This window comes from Charadrius vociferus, unplaced genomic scaffold, assembly GCF_000708025.1.
Source record: "Charadrius vociferus isolate BGI_N301 unplaced genomic scaffold, ASM70802v2 scaffold883, whole genome shotgun sequence".
NCBI lineage: Eukaryota > Metazoa > Chordata > Aves > Charadriiformes > Charadriidae > Charadrius > Charadrius vociferus.
Genome location: NW_009647740.1, coordinates 193591 through 211497, shown reverse-complemented (window position 1 = coordinate 211497; position 17907 = coordinate 193591). Strand labels below are relative to the sequence as shown.

Sequence of the window (17907 nt, the reverse complement as noted above, 5' to 3'; positions counted from 1 at the left end):
ATAAGCTTTATCTCAACACACAAAATAAGCTTCTCCCATCCCAGAATGTCTTAAACTCTCATCCAAATTGAAAACAAAAAAAAATAGAAAGGTACTAACACTACAAAATCTTCTGATCTGAAGAAAATTCTCCTGACAGCCGTGTGCTTGGGCTCTTCAGGAATGAAAAGTTCTGTGGGATGAAACCTCCCTCATTCCACAGACAGCAGCCAAATGAAACCCCATCAGGTCACGCCACAACTGTGTGCCAACTCCCACCTGCTTTTCTGCAGTAAACTGGGCTTTTAATTCCTCAAGATTCCCAGTATTGTGTAAGAGCACACCAACTTCAAGATCCAGATTTCAAGAGCTTACTTCTCAAGAGGTGAACATGTAATACAGCTTCATTTTCCAGCTTAACACCTGACATTATGTCCTCCACACAGAAGTACTTAATTGCAAAGATGATAGTTCTCAAACTCTGAAGTAGCAAACATTCACATAGCTGTGTTACGTACTTGACTTTGAATCCAGTTTCTCTACTCAAGTTCCTACCTCCACAACAATCACTTGTCTGTACAAAGAACTTTTTCTGACAAAGTTAAAGATATTTTTAATAAAGGATGAAGTCAGGTATATAAACAAGAGGAAAGCCCCTCACTTTCTTCACGTTTCCTTGTAAGTTAAGTATTAGCTTTTCTGATTTTTTCCCCTCATTCAACCTTAAATGTCAAGATTTCTTATTCAGAGTATCCTTGAGACATTAAAGAACAAGCTTCATACTTTCCTCAAGTTTTATATTCCTTAATGTTATAATTAATATCATATTTGCTATTTAGTCCAATGCACTAAAGAGAACAATTATTTATCAACTACTGTAAACTTCTACTTAGCTTTATAAACTGCATACTTACAATGCCCAGTCACAAGTTAACACTGTTTTAGAGACAATATGATCTGAACTAAAAGAAAAGATCCTCTATTTAATTCTATTACAGTAGCACACTTAGGTTATTCAACAAAAAAGTTATCTTATATTTTCTTTTTATAAATTTAGGGATGCAACACATAGGAAGAAAAAAAAAAAGTAGATCTGATGATGTAATGAAAAAAAAAACCCCAAGATAAATCTTATTCATAAGACATAACAATGAAAGTACGTTTGGTTCTTGTACTTGACTTCATCTTCAGAGGTAATGTTTAAGTCCAAACCTGGGGTTGGGAGGATGGGAGAGTAAGATATTAAAACCAGTACCACTCTTTCTTCAGACTTATTTGTTAAAAATTACAGTTGAAGTGCTTGTCATTATGCTCAGAAAAACAGAAGAAAACTAGGGAGACTATTCAGCTCTAATTATTACCCTATTGCCATAGTCCACAGTCTCCAGAGATGTAGCCATCCGACACATTAATATTAGAAGCCAGCTAATTATTAGTGAACAGCATTTATTTTCTTTTACAAATCTCAGATTTTTAGGAAATGGTTGTCTTGGCATTTTTAATCTGAAAACATACAGTTTTAATCTGCATTATATAATCCGAGCTATTCCCTCATTACACAGAAAATGAATTGATTAGATTTTTTTGCCTAAGTAGTAACAAGAACGAAAAAGTTATTTTGGTATTCAAAGCAATGAGCATTAAAGACTCAACACCTCTTGAAAGCCCAAGATCATCAATACATGACACAAGCAGAATTCAGACAGACCAATTTTCTCAGACTGATTTAGCATATAGAGAAATTATGATGCAAAATCTCGAACTACCTTAGCTGCTATTTTGAAAAATGCAATCATATTCCATCAAAATTACAGTAGCAAAAATGAAGAAGTAAAATCCTTGCTTTGGGCCTTGGGCAACAGCTGCCTCTTATGTATCTACCTGCTGGTTCTGGCTCTTGCAGGCTAAACAAAACCAATTTTAAAACCACTTCAACTAAACCTTACCTTGCTGTGGACATTCCAGCTGTCAAGCGTTACATTAAAAAGAGCCTTTAGTGCCTCAATGGCACAATCTGTCTCTTGCAAAGATAAAGGAGGCCTGTCACGATCTTCTGCTGCTTTATATTCTTCTGTCCACCTTACACTCAGGGAACTTTCCAAAGCCTGAGTCAAAACTTGCACCCCTTGTAGTTCCTGACGCAACTGCGATCTGATATCTGTGTGCAGAAGTGACAAGAGGAAGAGCAGACGCAAATCAAAGCATTTAATGTCACCAACAAACTGTTGGTCCTTGCATTTTTCCAGAAGATTGCAGAGCATAGCCGCAAGATTCAGTTCCAAACTGAGCTTCTGTGCAACAGCACTATTAAAAATAATGTTACAGAGGCATTTTAAAGCTTCTACTATAACAGGAAATTCAGATACTCTCTCCAAAGGATCTTCCTCAGTGTCCAGCTTTGCTAGCCTCATAAGGATCTGCATGTTCCTCTTCGTGGTTACAGGCACTAAAACCTTCTTGTCCCTGGAGAGAATCCGGAGGGCCTCCAGGCAGGCAACTTGACATGAAGTTTTTGTGTCTTTTTCAAGGATGTTTAGAATTCCCTCACATAGTTTCTATGTAAACACAAACAAAAAAGAAACAGTTTTAGCATCAGAATATTGGTGGTAACAGGAAACTACTTTTGCTAAGCTTCCATATAACTTTTGAGTTTTCAGCTGACTTGACTTGAGAAACTACGCATTCTGCATTAGCTCTTCAAAACAGAAACTATTGCAAAATACCTCCAGAGATCATCAAAAGCAGTTTTGCTCATGGATACAATCCAAGTACATCAACATTGGCAAAAGCATTAGGCCAAAATGGCAGATGCTATCCATCATTGCCAGTTACCAGGTTTTCTCAGTATCAGGACTGAAAACCTGAGTAGCCAGAGTAACAAGGCTAGAGAGAAGTTTTAAAAATATCTCAAAGTAGGACAGTCACACCTACAATACCTGCAAAATGATAAGCTGAGGTTGTTTCAGTCAGGAGGCTGGGAGAAAAGAAACCAAACCCAAGTAACTTCTGCTTGACATACAAGTATTAGTACTCCATGTTTGGTAACAGCTATAATTTGTGTTGCCACTTCAACCTAATCTACAGATTTCTCCCATCCCTAAGTAAGATTCTTAGAAATATTACCTCTGACATAGAAACATAATGCATGTTTATCGGAAGACTTAGGCTGTAGCAGGTTTACCAAACCAGCAAAACTGCTGCTTCGTCAACACAGATTGCTCTTGAAGCCAAAATACTTCACTGAGGCTTTATACCAACGTGACTGCAGGGGATGAACATTAATCATAAAAATGCAGCATGAGAAAATACAACACTCCAAGAATCTGCAGGTCAGAACAGTAACATCTGAATTACAGAAGAATTACCTTTTATGACAGAAACGGACAATCAGATGATCGATCAAAAGGGAGAAAAGACAGGACAGAAGAGATTGCTTGATGGGGGAGGATTCCATAGGGGTTTTTATGCCTTAAGCTCAGAACACTACTACTCATGAGTACCAGAGCCAGAAGTATAGTCACAAAGAATTTCCCAGATAAGTGGCACTACAAATTGTATTGTACCTCACAGGATACAGTTCCTTCCCCCCTTCTCACCCCACAAGCTTTGTGTCTAACAAATAGATTACCAAAAAAGCCAGAGTAGCAACTGAGTTGAATGGCGCTAGCGCAGAAGTCGACTTAGGACCTGAAATTCATATTGTAGTCTCAGGCAGTACATGTCAATAAGAAAGTGATTAAAAAAGCATAGGAATACTAGTAAAGTAAAACACAGTTCTTGGAGAACGGTCTCTGGAACTGCACTTTTCACTACCACCACAACAAAACGGCAGGGAGCACAGCAGCCCATCACCCCGACCCAAAGTTCAAAACAAAAGTTCTACTTGGGACATCCAAGCAAGTTTCGTTACTGTGATCACTTACACCGAAAGCCAAAATTTTAAAAAAAAGGTTAAGTCTAAAGCAAATCTAGAACAGACACTCCAGAAGAATAAGGGAGAAAAAACCCACAAGTCTTCAACAATGTTAAAAGACAATCTGTAAACAAAGTCAGACAGTAGGAACTCACAATATGATTTCTAGTATGCTTGTCCTGGGGTGAAGCCCACCCAAAACCACCACCCAGATGAGCAAGACCTTGACTACATCTCCACAGCCCTGACTAGATTAATCCAGTAAGTGTTTGAAATCAAGGAGTGAGCTCCACATCTTCCTATCACACAAGCAACACGAGAAATCTTCGTCAGGGTATTACAGACACTGCAACAGTATAAACCCCACATTTGACCACCTGTGCAGGTGTATACATACTTACCATGAGAATTTCATAGACAAGTACATAGAAAAAGATACTAGAGTACAAAGCTTTCAGAGTTCTTCAACATTAACTTAATGCTGCTTCCACAGAGGCGTACAACCCCCTGACTTGAGCACAGTATGTTAGCCCTGCACTAAATGTTTCTGAAGGTGGCATCTTTGAAGCATTTTTTAAAAAATGCCTAAGAAACCAAAAATTACCAGTCTAGATCCATAGTCAAATTACCTGGCAACAGCTCAACTTCTTACAATAATTTTGTTTCTATTGTTAAGAGAGTTTTCCATACAATTAACTTTGCTTTGCAAGCTGAAGCAACAGTTGTGAAGTCTGTTTGGTTTTGAGGATTAACGCAGAACTGAATGAAGAGTTCAGAGAACTCCAGGAAAAGGCCAGTTTATTCTGTTTCCTGTTTAAGTGCATTTCTATCAGACTTAGCAGTTGTTGACAGCAGCTGCTACAAGGTGGTCTGCAGCAATTTACCCAAATTCAACAGCTGGTTCACCAGCCGGACTCTCCTTCTCTTCAGAAACTGTAGAGCAGTACCATATTAACAACACAAGAAGCCAAGTTACCAGCCTTCCCCAAACCAAGATGCTGAATGAATGCTTCAGAGACATACTGGGCCAGACAGACTACCTTACAGTAAATAAATATAGCACAAAAACATATCTGACTTTTCATTAACAGTGATGAAGGTTTCTTCTAGGACTTTAAATACCAAGGATCACTTCACAAATTACCTGATCCAATCAATACCCACTGAAGTTAAGGAGAGTTTCCACTCATTTTTGTAAGCAGCAGAGCCCATACACATCTTGCATCTGGCGCTCTGGTCTTTAATTTCAGTCAGATAAAACCTGAACACTCATTTGACTACAGAGAGACCAATCCTCCCAAACTCAGACTGATTTTTTTTTTTTTTTTTTGAAGTTGTATCTACCTACTGCTACAGAAGCGTCACTGCAAAATGTCAGAAGCACTGCAGGAGAGATCCCAAAGGGCACCAAACTCCCACTGACATGGCACAGGAGGCGGAAGCCTAACCCTCCCTTCATACAATGGAAGACTATCCTTGCAATTTCATTAAAGATTATAAAAACCATCACCTCATGGCTTCAAATCTTAGTGAAATGCAACAATAGAAGATTTTTAACTCTGAATAGCTGTACTAAAGATAGATACTAAATAGAACACATGCATTTCTTTTCTGAGATTCAGCAACCTACTTACAACTTAAAAAAACCAACCCAGTGGTGCACTTTTAAGGTGCTTCATTTCCCACATGTTCCTGAAGCTGTGGCTGTATAAAAGATTTCACAATATAAGCCAGGCTAGAGTTTATTTTTAAAGCATTAATTATACAGTTTTATGCATACCATATTAACAACTAAGCCATCATACACGTAAAAACAAGTTACTAAGCTTCCTACCCATTACAGCAAAGTACATTTTTAAGACTCACATAAGTGAAAAACACGTAAGAACCGCTGACAAAGTTCCTTGGAGTTAGACTCTGGTAAGCCATCAAGAGTGATTTTAAAGGAAGCAGCATTCAGTTACAATACTGCCACCTGCAATACTACCAAAATCCGTGACAGTGAACCGCTGCTGCCTGATCTCAGGCGCCAACAGGAGCTTAGGAAAAAACAGAGCATCCAACTATATTTGAAGCTATCCATGGGAAGTTTTGAAGTGAGGAAACAAAACTCATCCTATTACAAAATTGCCTTGGAGACAGCTAAAACCAAACACCATTCTTTATTCTTGACAGCACGAGAGACAAGATGAGCAGAGAGAAGAGAAACAGGAAAGGCCGGGACCGCAAAAGCATAATCATCCTTCTCATTTTCTTTAGGTGGTGCTTTTTCTACCTCCCTGTAGGCCATTAGGATGGCATAAGCTAAGGGGCACAGATGTTATTTATTTGCTGGGAAATGAAAGCAAGCAAAAGAATTCAGACAGCAAGGTACCTCCCCTTTCATGTAATATATTATCACTGTCCTAACTTCAGGGTTTTATTGCTATCCCCTAAATTATTGTATGAATTTAACATTTCTTTTTTTGAGTTCTATCCCTTCAACATTCAGAAGGGAGTTTGTCTTTCATTAGTCATGCTACGAAAGTGCTTTTCCTACACTTCTCTTCCACAGAATTGAGGCAGTTTCTAGTGTTTTTAAACTTTTTTAATTGTAAAATACATTTGCTTGTCCAAAACTCAAGAATTCTCAGCTTTTGTGCTAACAGCAAGGTTAAGAAAGAACAACGTACATCATGCCTTTTGTCTATGCTGTAGCGTGAGTAATGTGAAGACATTCTAAAAGTTTATTGCATGTTAAAACAGCAAGCCCAGAAACACCTATTTATCATCTCATTTTGACAAGTAAAGTATTCATCCATTTTGGGCCCTCATCCTGATAGCGCTCGATACTAAGCAGCGGCACAGTCCTATAGAAGAAGAAATATCCTGAGATACAAGAGACCTGCATTTTCTTCCTTGCTCAGCCACAGACCTATTGTGTGGCTCTGGGCAAAAAGCTATGATCTCTTTACTTCCATTTTCTTTTGCCATCTTTGTTTATAGGATAATTAGACTGAGGTGGGGGAAGATGAGGGGAGCACTGTAAGTGCCTATATTTGCCAGGCTCAACCTCAGCTGGGGATGCTAGGTACTTGTGAAAAATAGGACCAAAGAGCAAGATCATGAAGTACCCTTCGGTGCCCGCGTGTGAGGTCCTTTTCCACCTCCTCTCTTTGTGTTTGAAGATGTTTAGAAAGCACACTTGACCTATATTCACTTTTTTAAAATACAAAGACCACTAAACTTTGGGTACATTATGTCAGTTGAGTTTACTGTAGCTTCTCAACACCAGAGTAATAAATGTCTTGGTGAGAAAAGGAGACAGTTTCCCTTCATTTGCTTCTTCCCCTTTGGCAAATCATTCTCTTTACTTATACAGGCCTTCAGATTAGAGCAGGAACAAGAGAATATAGTCTCCATTCTGCAAGTATTCAAATCCAAGCAAACAACACTGCTTTATTGATACATAGCGTTTAATTTAGACACAGATTATTCAGTGATAGAGAAGTTGCAATTCAAAGGTGAACAACAAAAGTTCTGCTAAACATTACAGAAATAAAGCACATACCTTATCTCTCCTTTTCTGCACCTTTAGTTTTGAATTATGCCACAGATATTGAATTATGCCATCTGTGTAAGTACCAGGACAGGTACACTTCTTAGCGTTTAAGTGTAAATTAAAGCAAGAGGAAAAACCCAACCTGTTGCTAAATTGACTGGAAGTACATGTTACTCCCATTTTCCACTTTCCCCAGTGACAGAGCATATTAGTAACAAAACTGACAGAAAAGTCCATAAGAACAGAAATTCTACAACAGCAGAACACAGAAGATGTGCTTGGTTTTGTATCACCTTCACTCACTTCCCAAGATCAATGTTCTTAAGACTTCTTTGTATACTTCAGGGCATAAATATATCCATCTTGATGGAACAGCAAGTGATATTAGCAGATGGGGACCAATATGAGTATGTCAGACTTATGAAATTCTGCTCCTTTTAGGCTTAACTTAAAAAAAAATAATAATCAAGCTTTTTAGAAGAATTGTCCACAAAAATCAAATGAGTCCAAATGAGTCCTTGTTAATAGCTGGGAAAGAAAAGTCATAGAACTAACACTTAGTGCTTGCTCACTCTTTTAGCATGGGTGAAACAGAAGCCACAATGTTTTTTGCCTCATCAAGTATTATGTGCACATCATTTATTTAGGAGAATGGGAACATCATAAGTGGTACCACCAGGTCACACTTTCCTTCTCCTGCACTGGCTTAAGTCCCTCTAGTTTTCTTTGTCTTCTGACCCATGTTTTTAATAATTTTCAAATTTCAATTTTAATTAAATTTTCTCCAGGGGTTTAAGAGAATTATGTTCTTAATTTAATTCAGCCCAGTTCTGCAGCTGTTCGTAGTGAGAATGGTTAATGAAATCAACTGTAGTGCCAGACACAAAGTTTAAGGAACCGTATAACCTCAACAGGCCATATAGGTCTGCTATTGTTTACCTCATCTCTATTGCTATCTATTCCTCAAACTTACCGTCTACTTCACTATAACCATGAAGATTCACAGCAGACTCTACCTAATTCCAGGTGTCGTGGTAATTGAAAGGAACGTTAGTAGTAATCACAATAAACTGGACATTAACTTTCACAACTCGAAGTTTCTGTGGCTCTCCAAGTTACTCAGAATCTTCTCTTAAATAGTGTCTCTACATCTCATATAAGGCAAAACTAAGTATCTTATGTGTTTCTTATATTTTCACTAGACTATACAAAACAGAATTGTAGAAAACCGAAGAGAAGCTATGTTTCTGGCAAGCCAGAGATAAGAGATTACAGGAGTAAAGAGGCATAATTTGGAATTGCTGAGTAAGAATGTTGGCTGATTGTTTCTGCTAACAGAAGCAGCATTAAAAGAATAAAACGTTTTATTCTGCTATTAGGTTTCAAAGTTAAGCATCCAAGGTGGTAAGAAAGTAAGCCCAAGACTATTTGAAATATTAGTTCAAGCTTTTGTTTTCTCTGGAAGTCAAGGCAACATTTATATAGCATTTATGATCAATTGTGCTGAATAATGGGACAATTAGGTAACGCCCTCTGAAAAGGCCATGCCCCATTTTTGCCTGTTCTTTGTGGACAGACACGGGTGGGAAGGAAGGTATACACTTGTAGTCCTTCAGGATTTGGTCTGGTTTGTTTCAAAACTTTTGGAAGGAGCCTGCCAGCTCTGAACATGGCAGAGGTCCAAGTTACAGGTTTGAAGATGTGTGACCTCAGGCTAGGCGGCACTCTGCAGGTAAGGTGAGGAGCACGCAGAGTAATCTGTGTTGTCAGAACTGGTGAAATAAACACCTGGTTCAGAGTCATAGAAAGGTGAAATTCTGCATAGATTCAGTCTCAGTAGCCCTCCTTGCCTTCCCCACTGAACAGGGAGAATCCTTTATAACTTCTGTAACCCAGTGGTGAAAGACAGATTTTAAAAGGAGAAATGGGTTTTACTGACTTGACATAAACCTTAAGAGATGTAAAAACTGAAAAATGCTGGATGGGAGTGGGCAGGACCAGAGGGAGTTAGAACACATGCTTAGTATTAATGAAGGATGCTTAGTAACTTTTTTTCTTTTACAGACTGGTACTCCCTTAAGGGGTTTCAGAAAAGTCCAAACAATAACAACAACAATTAATACGAAGATACCACACAGTGTGCCCACAGGAGCGCTTGAGCTTAATATTGTTATAGGACACTCACTAACAGACTTTAAAAGCTTGCAGCGAAGTTACTGGGAGGAGAAAAGCTCTGTGCCTTTGTGGCCGCAGGAACCTTCAGACCTCCCAGAAGTGTCACAGTGTCAACAGCACTATCTAATAACGAGGTTCTTCTGAGATTTAGAGCGTGACAGCATCTTGCACCATCAACATACTTCACTACTTCCATCCTTCCAAAGTTCAAATATCGTACAGTCCACAGCCTTAAGGAATCTCCCTACATCATGAATTTAATTAGGAGAGAAAGTCCCACAATACATTTGATATGATTTACTATCTTCTATTTCAACACCTTTAAAACATTCAGCAATGCAGTGAAAGAGACTGGTTTGGTGATTTTCTTCCCACTAGAGGAGGCCTTAAATTTTAGATCCATTATGTTCAATTCGAACCTGAACAATAAATCAAGAAAACTGATCTCGAACTTCAAAGATTTATATTACAGGACTGACCCAACACAGTAAGCCAGAGACAGCAGAGTAGAAACCAGATGTTATAAGTACTACAAGAGGTGAAGCAGACAAAACATAAGACCTTGAAGAGGAAAGATGTCAATCATGAAGACCCTACCATGTCAGGTAATAATATGGCTTATGAGTAATATTCTTACAATTGGCTTGTGCTTCCTTGCTTCCTCCCCCCACTCCTTTCTCCCCTAAATTCAGCATCTTCATCCAATTTAAAAAGTCAGTCTTGCTTGCTGCCTTGGACAGACTTACTTTCTCTGTTCTATCATCGAGGCAAACGGTGCTGTAGCTCCTTCCAGTTGTGCAATGCCATGGCTAACTAGGGAGTCAGTACTGACAGACACTTCCAGGCCACAAACAGTGCTGTGATTTTCTTGCCGTTTTAAGTCTGTAAACAGCACAAATGTGTTGCTACTTCAGAAGCAGGACTTGGGCCTATCAAGGTGTAAATAATGGAGAACAAGGCTATTAAATGATGAGAAAGTGGTTCCAAAACAAAAACCCCCAACTTTCCTTTTTGTATTAGGACATGGGAGACTTAAGCTGAAGTGCCTGCTGTGCCACACTGAGAGGGAGACATTACGCCTGACACCTCTCTCCCAGGTGACTGCCCAGTCAAGTTACCAGATACACATCTTCTGGAGTAGATTCCAGCACGGACCTGAAGAACCAACTGTTTGTGTCAACCACGGCATGTTGCTGTAAAGTGCTGCAGTTCTCAAGACTCAATCTTTCCCAGCAAAACACTGTCAAGAACTTCTTGGCTGGTTGAGACAAATACTTTAGATTCCTAAGAGCTGGTTAAGCTCCTCTGAAGCAACCACATTGCCTTAATTTCAGCTGCTATTCTAGAACACACCTCTCATTGAAAATTTCTATACTGTTTACATGCACAAACCGAAAACAAACTTTCAGAAACTCATCTTTTTTATTAGTATATGACAAGTTAAGAAGGAATAGCACCAACTTGATCTGCCGGGTATCTGAGTAGAACTTACCGTACAACACAGGTTGCCAAGTGATTTATACCCATAGCACCCATCATTTAGGCCAATGCAGGCACATAAATCATTAAACAAAACAACCAGGACAACTAACAGCTCACATTACAATCTTGTGGGGTTTATCATCCTGTGATGTATTAAAGTCCTGTGGCTATATCCAGATAGACAAACTTGATAGCATTATGTCTCTTCCTGCCTGCTGGAGGACACAACCTACTTTCCTCCAGGAGTTCAATATTACAAACTTACTGCCGATTTAGTTAGTTTACAGCCTAAAGCATCGTGACTTGATAGCCATATTATGACAGAACAACTTTTGCTGTCTGATTTACCCGGATTCTATAGTCAAGCTGTAGTTTTGTCCTTACTGTCTTTCGTATTTTAGAGAGCATCATTGTTGTATATGGGTTGTCTTCTCCCTAAAGGTATCCAGTCTAAAAAAAGCATGAAGCTCAGTAACACCTACATTACAACACAATTACTCTATAGACAGAACCCTACTGTAATTCTAAGGTTGTGGCTAAAGCTGTGTGGTGAGGCAGAGAAAAAACTTGCATTGCTTCTGTTGATCTTTCACTTGCACTCTTGCATAGACATGAATGACTGACAACGAAGTCTGTGAGGCTTGCTAGAGTAAATAACTAAAATAAAATTTACTACTAGGCATGAACAACAGTATGTAGCAAGAGACTGGTAAGAAGTATGCATTGCATTCATTAGGCTATATGGTAAGTTTCCAATAGCATACAAAACCAAAGACAAAATCCTGAAGTCCCTCTCTGTATTTGCCCCCATACATGAACTGCAAGTCTACCACATGGCTTCATCGTTGATGGTGACCCTTTGCCTGAAGTCTCTTTCACTGTAATCATTCGAAGCTAATAGCAGCAGAAATGTGCATACTGTCAACTCAAGTGTATTTTGGTATCACTAAGTAAATAAAAAAAAAAGAATTTGTTTTTGTATTAGCATGAGGCTACATCAGGAAGTCTCTGAGCAACCCCCATTAATTTTGGTGACAATTCCAGTAGTTTGCTCTTTGCAAGAGCATGGTACAAGTTTACCTTTCAATTTAAAGCATTTTTATTTTTGCCCTAACTGAAGGATAAAAGGAGAATGCTGAATGTTTTACAGACACTAAGGTTACTGAACAAATATATAGATTAAAAAAGGACACACATAGTCCTGCTACCACATTACTGAATGTCAGCTTCGAGTAAAACCATAGATAAAGCCAAGTATTTAATAATTTTATGTAGGTCTTTTGAAGCTTTAGAACTGTAGAATTTATCAGTGGCATCTGTTCAGGTGTGTGTTTTTCTTATCTACTTCCTGTAGAACCATGAGGGCAGATTCAGGAAAAAAAAAAAAACCACAACTTTTGATTATCAAGTATTTACACACAGAAACTGCCTCTATAGAAGTGACTCTTATCACACATGATTAAAGCCTAAAGTAAGGAAGTAACACTACGAAAACACAATTTAAAAAAAAAGAGTTAATTTTTTTAGAATAGAATTGTTAAGTCCACTTACTGTCCTAAACACTCCTTGATCAGCTTCATTCAGCTTGAAGTTAATGTCACAGAAAGAACAACAATTTGCCTAGAAAACGTGTCAAGTACTTAACCAACTAAGTAACAATTCTATCAAGGATTTTCAGAATACTTCTTAAGAAGACAGAAGCCACAACCAACTACTGCAACAGGCTTAAAACATTGAATAAAACATTATTCAACTGTATGTACACCTCTAAAACATTCAGCTTACAAAACTAACAAGCATACTTTTTGTGTGTTTGTCATACTGGCTATTGCTCAGCTATAACTTTAAACACCAATTCAAATTTCCATATCCTATACTCAATTAAAGGTATTTCCCATAAAAACCCTGCCATAACTCTGCATTTAACACATATCTAAATCCCAATCGAGAAAGCTACATATATCGGGGGTGGGGGGGTGGTGGTGGTGGGAAATCTCATGCAGTCTGTAACATCTGTTCTGTAAAATATAAAAAGCAAAGCAGAGAAAGATGTTTTCACAGAGTTCCCTGGACTGTGAAACAAACCTATTCAACAAGAAGACTGGGGAAGGCTTCTAGGCCACATTCTTGGTTTTATTTTATTTTGATTTACAAGAGACAACAGCAATATATACCATAAGTTTTATGTAACTTTCACTCTTGCTTTTGTGCTGAAGTACACACTTGCACACAAGAGCAAAGTCAAGCTAAAAGGTCTTCAAGTCATCTATGTAATAAACAATTGTCACTTAAGATTACCGTACACATAACTGATGGATTTGTAAATGCAAAGGACAGAGAGACTTATCCCACCCATTTCTACCAGAAATAGACTTAAGACCTTAAAATATTTAGGTTTTGCACAAAATCATGGAATGAATTGATGCGTGTCCAATATGAGACAAGCTATCCTTACAGGAACGTTGCAATTCTGCTTTCAAGCTTTGAGTTTATTTCAGAAATAGAGGAAACATGTAGCCTCATTCACTAATGAACATTTTCTGAATAAATATGCAAATCAGCCCAAAAACTAATTAGAGAAAAGAAAGGAAGGGTCTTGTCACTACATATTATGCCACAAAAATAACAGGAAAAAAAAAATAAAAATCAAGGGCAGCCCAAGCTCTGAATGTGAGGCTGTGGATGAATCTCAAGGGACCTGTTAAGTCCTGACACACCTGTACAGCCCCATGCTGTAACACACAAACATTTCCCATCTTTGCAACCTGACACACACAATACACATTCTGCTGATTACAGCTACCTTTGGTTTAACAGGCCTCTGTAGCTTTGTCTCCCTTACAGCTCCATAGCTTTCTTCTGTATTTATCCCCTCACCTTAATCTCTAATATTCTTTAAGTATCTAACATAGACAATAAATTGCTACCTGCTGAGAGGAGAAAAATATATTGCAAAATGTTTACCTCCGATTCAGAAGAGTATCTTTATTCCCCCATCCCAAATCTATACCCGACAAAATTATTTATAGACCTTTCTGTTACTACTGTTATTCAAGATAGGGCATTTTGTTAGGCAGATTTGCTAATCTTTTTCAGGAAAAGAGGGGAATGTGTAGTTGTTGTGTCTCTTGCACTAAAGAAACAAAATTAAAACCAGAACTTCATAATCACTAATTGCACCATTTCACAATAGCAGCTAAGTTAAGAGAGTGCTTTTCCGTTGTACCAGTGCACGTATGCAGCTCAATAGCCTTTTTTACTTACCTTTCTTTTGTCTTCATCTGCTGGATCAAATCTGAAAATGGCCCTATTCTGCCAAAAAAAAAAAAAAAAAGAGAAGAGTTTGCATTTGTTACATGAATATCAGCTGCCAAAGCATGTAATACCTGCAAAACTGTTATAAAACTTTAGGAGTCTGGTTAAAACCAGGCTCAGATAACGAGGCCACAACCATGCCAGCTCATGTCCTTTGCCATTCTACACAAGAGCAACAGCTTCAGTAACTGGTTCCAACTAATGATTTCATAGTCACCTCACTGCTGGTGCAGAGCAGGCCCTGACCTGGGGGCTGTGCTTCTGACGCGAGTTAACAACCTCACACATGGCTCTTCACAAGGTGAAAAACATTAGTTATAGTCTTATGTCTTACAGATACTTTATTACTCAGACTCTTACCTGAGCAGTTCTTGTTTACAAGCTTTTGACTGCACTTTAAAGTGTTCCAAACCAGAACAACCACAGTATAATCTTGCCCAGAAAACAAGTAGTACAAATCAAATAAGCCTTACTACAAAATCTACCACTTTCCATATTGTGGCAATTTCCAAAGCACATTACCAAGGTACTTGTTTCTCTGGTACAGTTAAACACAAGATACACATGGTCTAACAGTGAGTTCTTATTTCCTGTTAAACACTTCAAATAATCATTGAAGTCTAATTCTGTGTTAGTATCCTGAAGTATGTTAATAGTGAAATATTACTCATATGACACAAAGTTTATTCTACTAGTCAAAGAAAACAGCAGTAATACCAGAGAGTTATTTTAATGACATTTTAAAACTTCCAAGCTAAAGATTAAGCATGATGAACAGCTTCTAAAAAATAAAACACTCAATTTCTGTTATTTCTAATACACAACTTGCTACATCATGCTAGTGACTGAAAACCAAAAGTGACCTTCCATAACACATTAGTGGACCTCTTATCTTTCACGACACAAGCTCACAATTACACAGAAAGGCCTTGGATGTTTACCCTGCCATCAAAGGTTACCAATATCAGTTACATCCTTGAGGATGGTAGGAAAAGAATTATTTTCCTTTCTCTTACAGGGCTCCCAATAACACTCTTGAACAACACAAGTTCAGCAAAGTGCCACTCAAAAGCAGGTGAGCATTAACTGATGAGCCAACCAAGATAAGGTAATCTTTGCATTTGCACATGAATATTTTTGAACATTTACAAAAGAAATGTAGTGACAGCAAGTAGTCTAAGCACCAGAGGAACAGAAATTTGGAATAATGATTGCACACAGGACAGCACAGAGGAGCAAGAACAAACCTATAAATTTCTCTCATAGTTATTCTATAGCCACCTCCACCTTAGAACTACACTTAATCCATCCTTTCTCTCCAATTAAAGCATATTTAGTTGCCTATTTGGAAAAAAAAAAACAAAACAAAACCTTAAGGAAATCTAAAGCCCAGAAGAGGCATGGGTAAGCATCCGGAAACTGGAGTACTGTGCCCAGTCTTTGCTGGCCCACAGGCAATGTAACTGAGTTACTAACACATTGCAGAGAGAAAGAGATGTAGGAAACATTAAGGAAAACTTTTTAACGAGAAACACAATAAGAGAAATGTCATATTAAGACAGTATTAAAAGATTCCCCTCCCACTTCAAACAAAGTATTTAGCTACACACATAACTCCAAGTCTTCCTCCAAGACCAGAAATGCCAGAATAGAAAGCACACCAGCTCTCACTCTGATCTTGAAAATCCTAACTTAAGCCTAAATATTTCATCTTGGGAAGCTGCAGAGAAGGCATAAAATCCTGTATAGCAAAATTAAGAAATTATGTTTGTGTGAGCTTTTTGACTGAACATATTTAACAAAGGGTCATTTTCAAGAGTAAATACTGGAAGTAAAAGGTTCCCTCAATCAAAATCCTTTCTCTGTACCTTAGAGGTCAGCAAGTTAAAAGAGCTAGATGGGTCTAATGAACTCTAGATCTACCAATACTTCAGAGAAAGTGCCCTGCAACTGCATCAATGTCTACATTTGAATTTCATGTGCACAAAGGCAGCCTATGTCAAGACTGTTGCTCAACTTTCTTCTAGAAGCTCAAGTCTGAGTGAAGATATCAGTTATTGCTACTGTTAGACTTAAAACGCATTGCATGTAAGACAGCAAACTTCAAGTCATTCCTTGGAGGCTGGAGAATAACCATACACCAATCCACATTCATTTGGCTTTTACCCTAGTCACACAGCTGGGAATCTTTAACTAAAAAAATGAATGTTTGTTCCTGTAACAGATGCCTACATTTCAGCATAGTTAGTTCAAAACAACTGCATTTAAATCACATTCAAAGCCAAACTCTGAGTCAGTACCAGCTTTAGGAACTAACGTGCTTGTCACAGACATGTCTACGCAAAGGACAGACACCTGATGGGTTGAGATGTGATCTTTAGAAACGGACTACACTGCCCTACTGAAATCTAGGTGTCAAAATGCCCCTAATTGGGAGGTTGGGGAACAAAATCCACCTAACATCTAGCTTCACTTCAATTTCTACTTCCCAACATTACCAGGAAAGGCTGAGGGACTTGGGTCTTTTTAGTCTAAAGAAAAGATGACTGAGGGGGAATCTTAGCAATACTTAAAGGGAGGGTGCCAGATAGATGGGAACAGTCTTTTTTCAGTGGTGTCCAGTGATAAGACAAGATATAACAGGCACAAACTTGAGCATAGGAAGTTCATCTAAACATGAGGAGGGACTTCTTCACTTTGAGGGCGGCAGAGCACTGGCACAGGCCGCCCAGAGAGGCTGTGGAGTCTCCCACTCTGGAGACATTCAAAACCCACCTGGACGCTGTCCTGTGCGACCTGCTGTAGGTGACCCTGCTCTGGCAGGGGGGTTCGACTAGATGATCTCCAGAAGTCCCTTCCAACCCCGATCATTCTGTGATTCTGTGAAATCCCTTCACCTCTTGACTTAGCATACACATATCACACTGTAAGGGCAGTAGGCACTAGGTACTTGGTACGAGCTAGGTACTTGTACTAGGTACAAGCTCAACCTGTTGTAACAGATAGCCATCTCTCCTTTTCCCTCTGCTTGGCCAGAAATGCAGAAAACTCAGGTGAGGTTTGGCAGTCCATTTTACACTCCCACTGCGGGGCTACTTCTCTTTGTGTTGACACGGCCACTGCCAAAGCAGTGCAAAGGCCTCTCTCCTTCACCCCAGCTAGACCCGGTGACCAAGGACAGCACCCCGGGCAGGTGAGCAGGTTCACGGTGTTGCTATCCAAGAGACCTCAGTGTTATTCTGCCCAGCCTCTTCTCTGAGGTATATGCAGGTTAAAAGACTTTTGAGGCAAACCTGTGCTGTGGAATAAGCTCTCTGTACAGCCTGACCACCAACAGCCCACTATGCCACACGCCAGGCAGGTAAAGCGGAGGCAAGACAGAAGGCGGGGAGGGGCCCAGCCTGGCAACGGGCTTCAGCAACCCGCGACACCACCGGCTTTGTGCTCCGGTGAAAGCCCGCTTTCCTCCGGCCGCTGCCCTCCGCTCACCGCCCCGATCCTG

General features: G+C 39.1%; 1 protein-coding gene across 1 annotated transcript in view; it reads right to left on the bottom strand.

Annotated features, from left to right (window-relative positions):
• RIC8B (RIC8 guanine nucleotide exchange factor B) overlaps positions 1-17907 on the bottom strand; it is a 43204-nt gene that overhangs the window by 19654 nt on the left and 5643 nt on the right. Inside the window, exon 2 of the mRNA XM_009881987.1 lies at positions 1926-2534. Within this exon, the coding sequence (XP_009880289.1) occupies positions 1926-2534 (609 nt within the window). The remainder of the gene's footprint in view (positions 1-1925; positions 2535-17907) is intronic.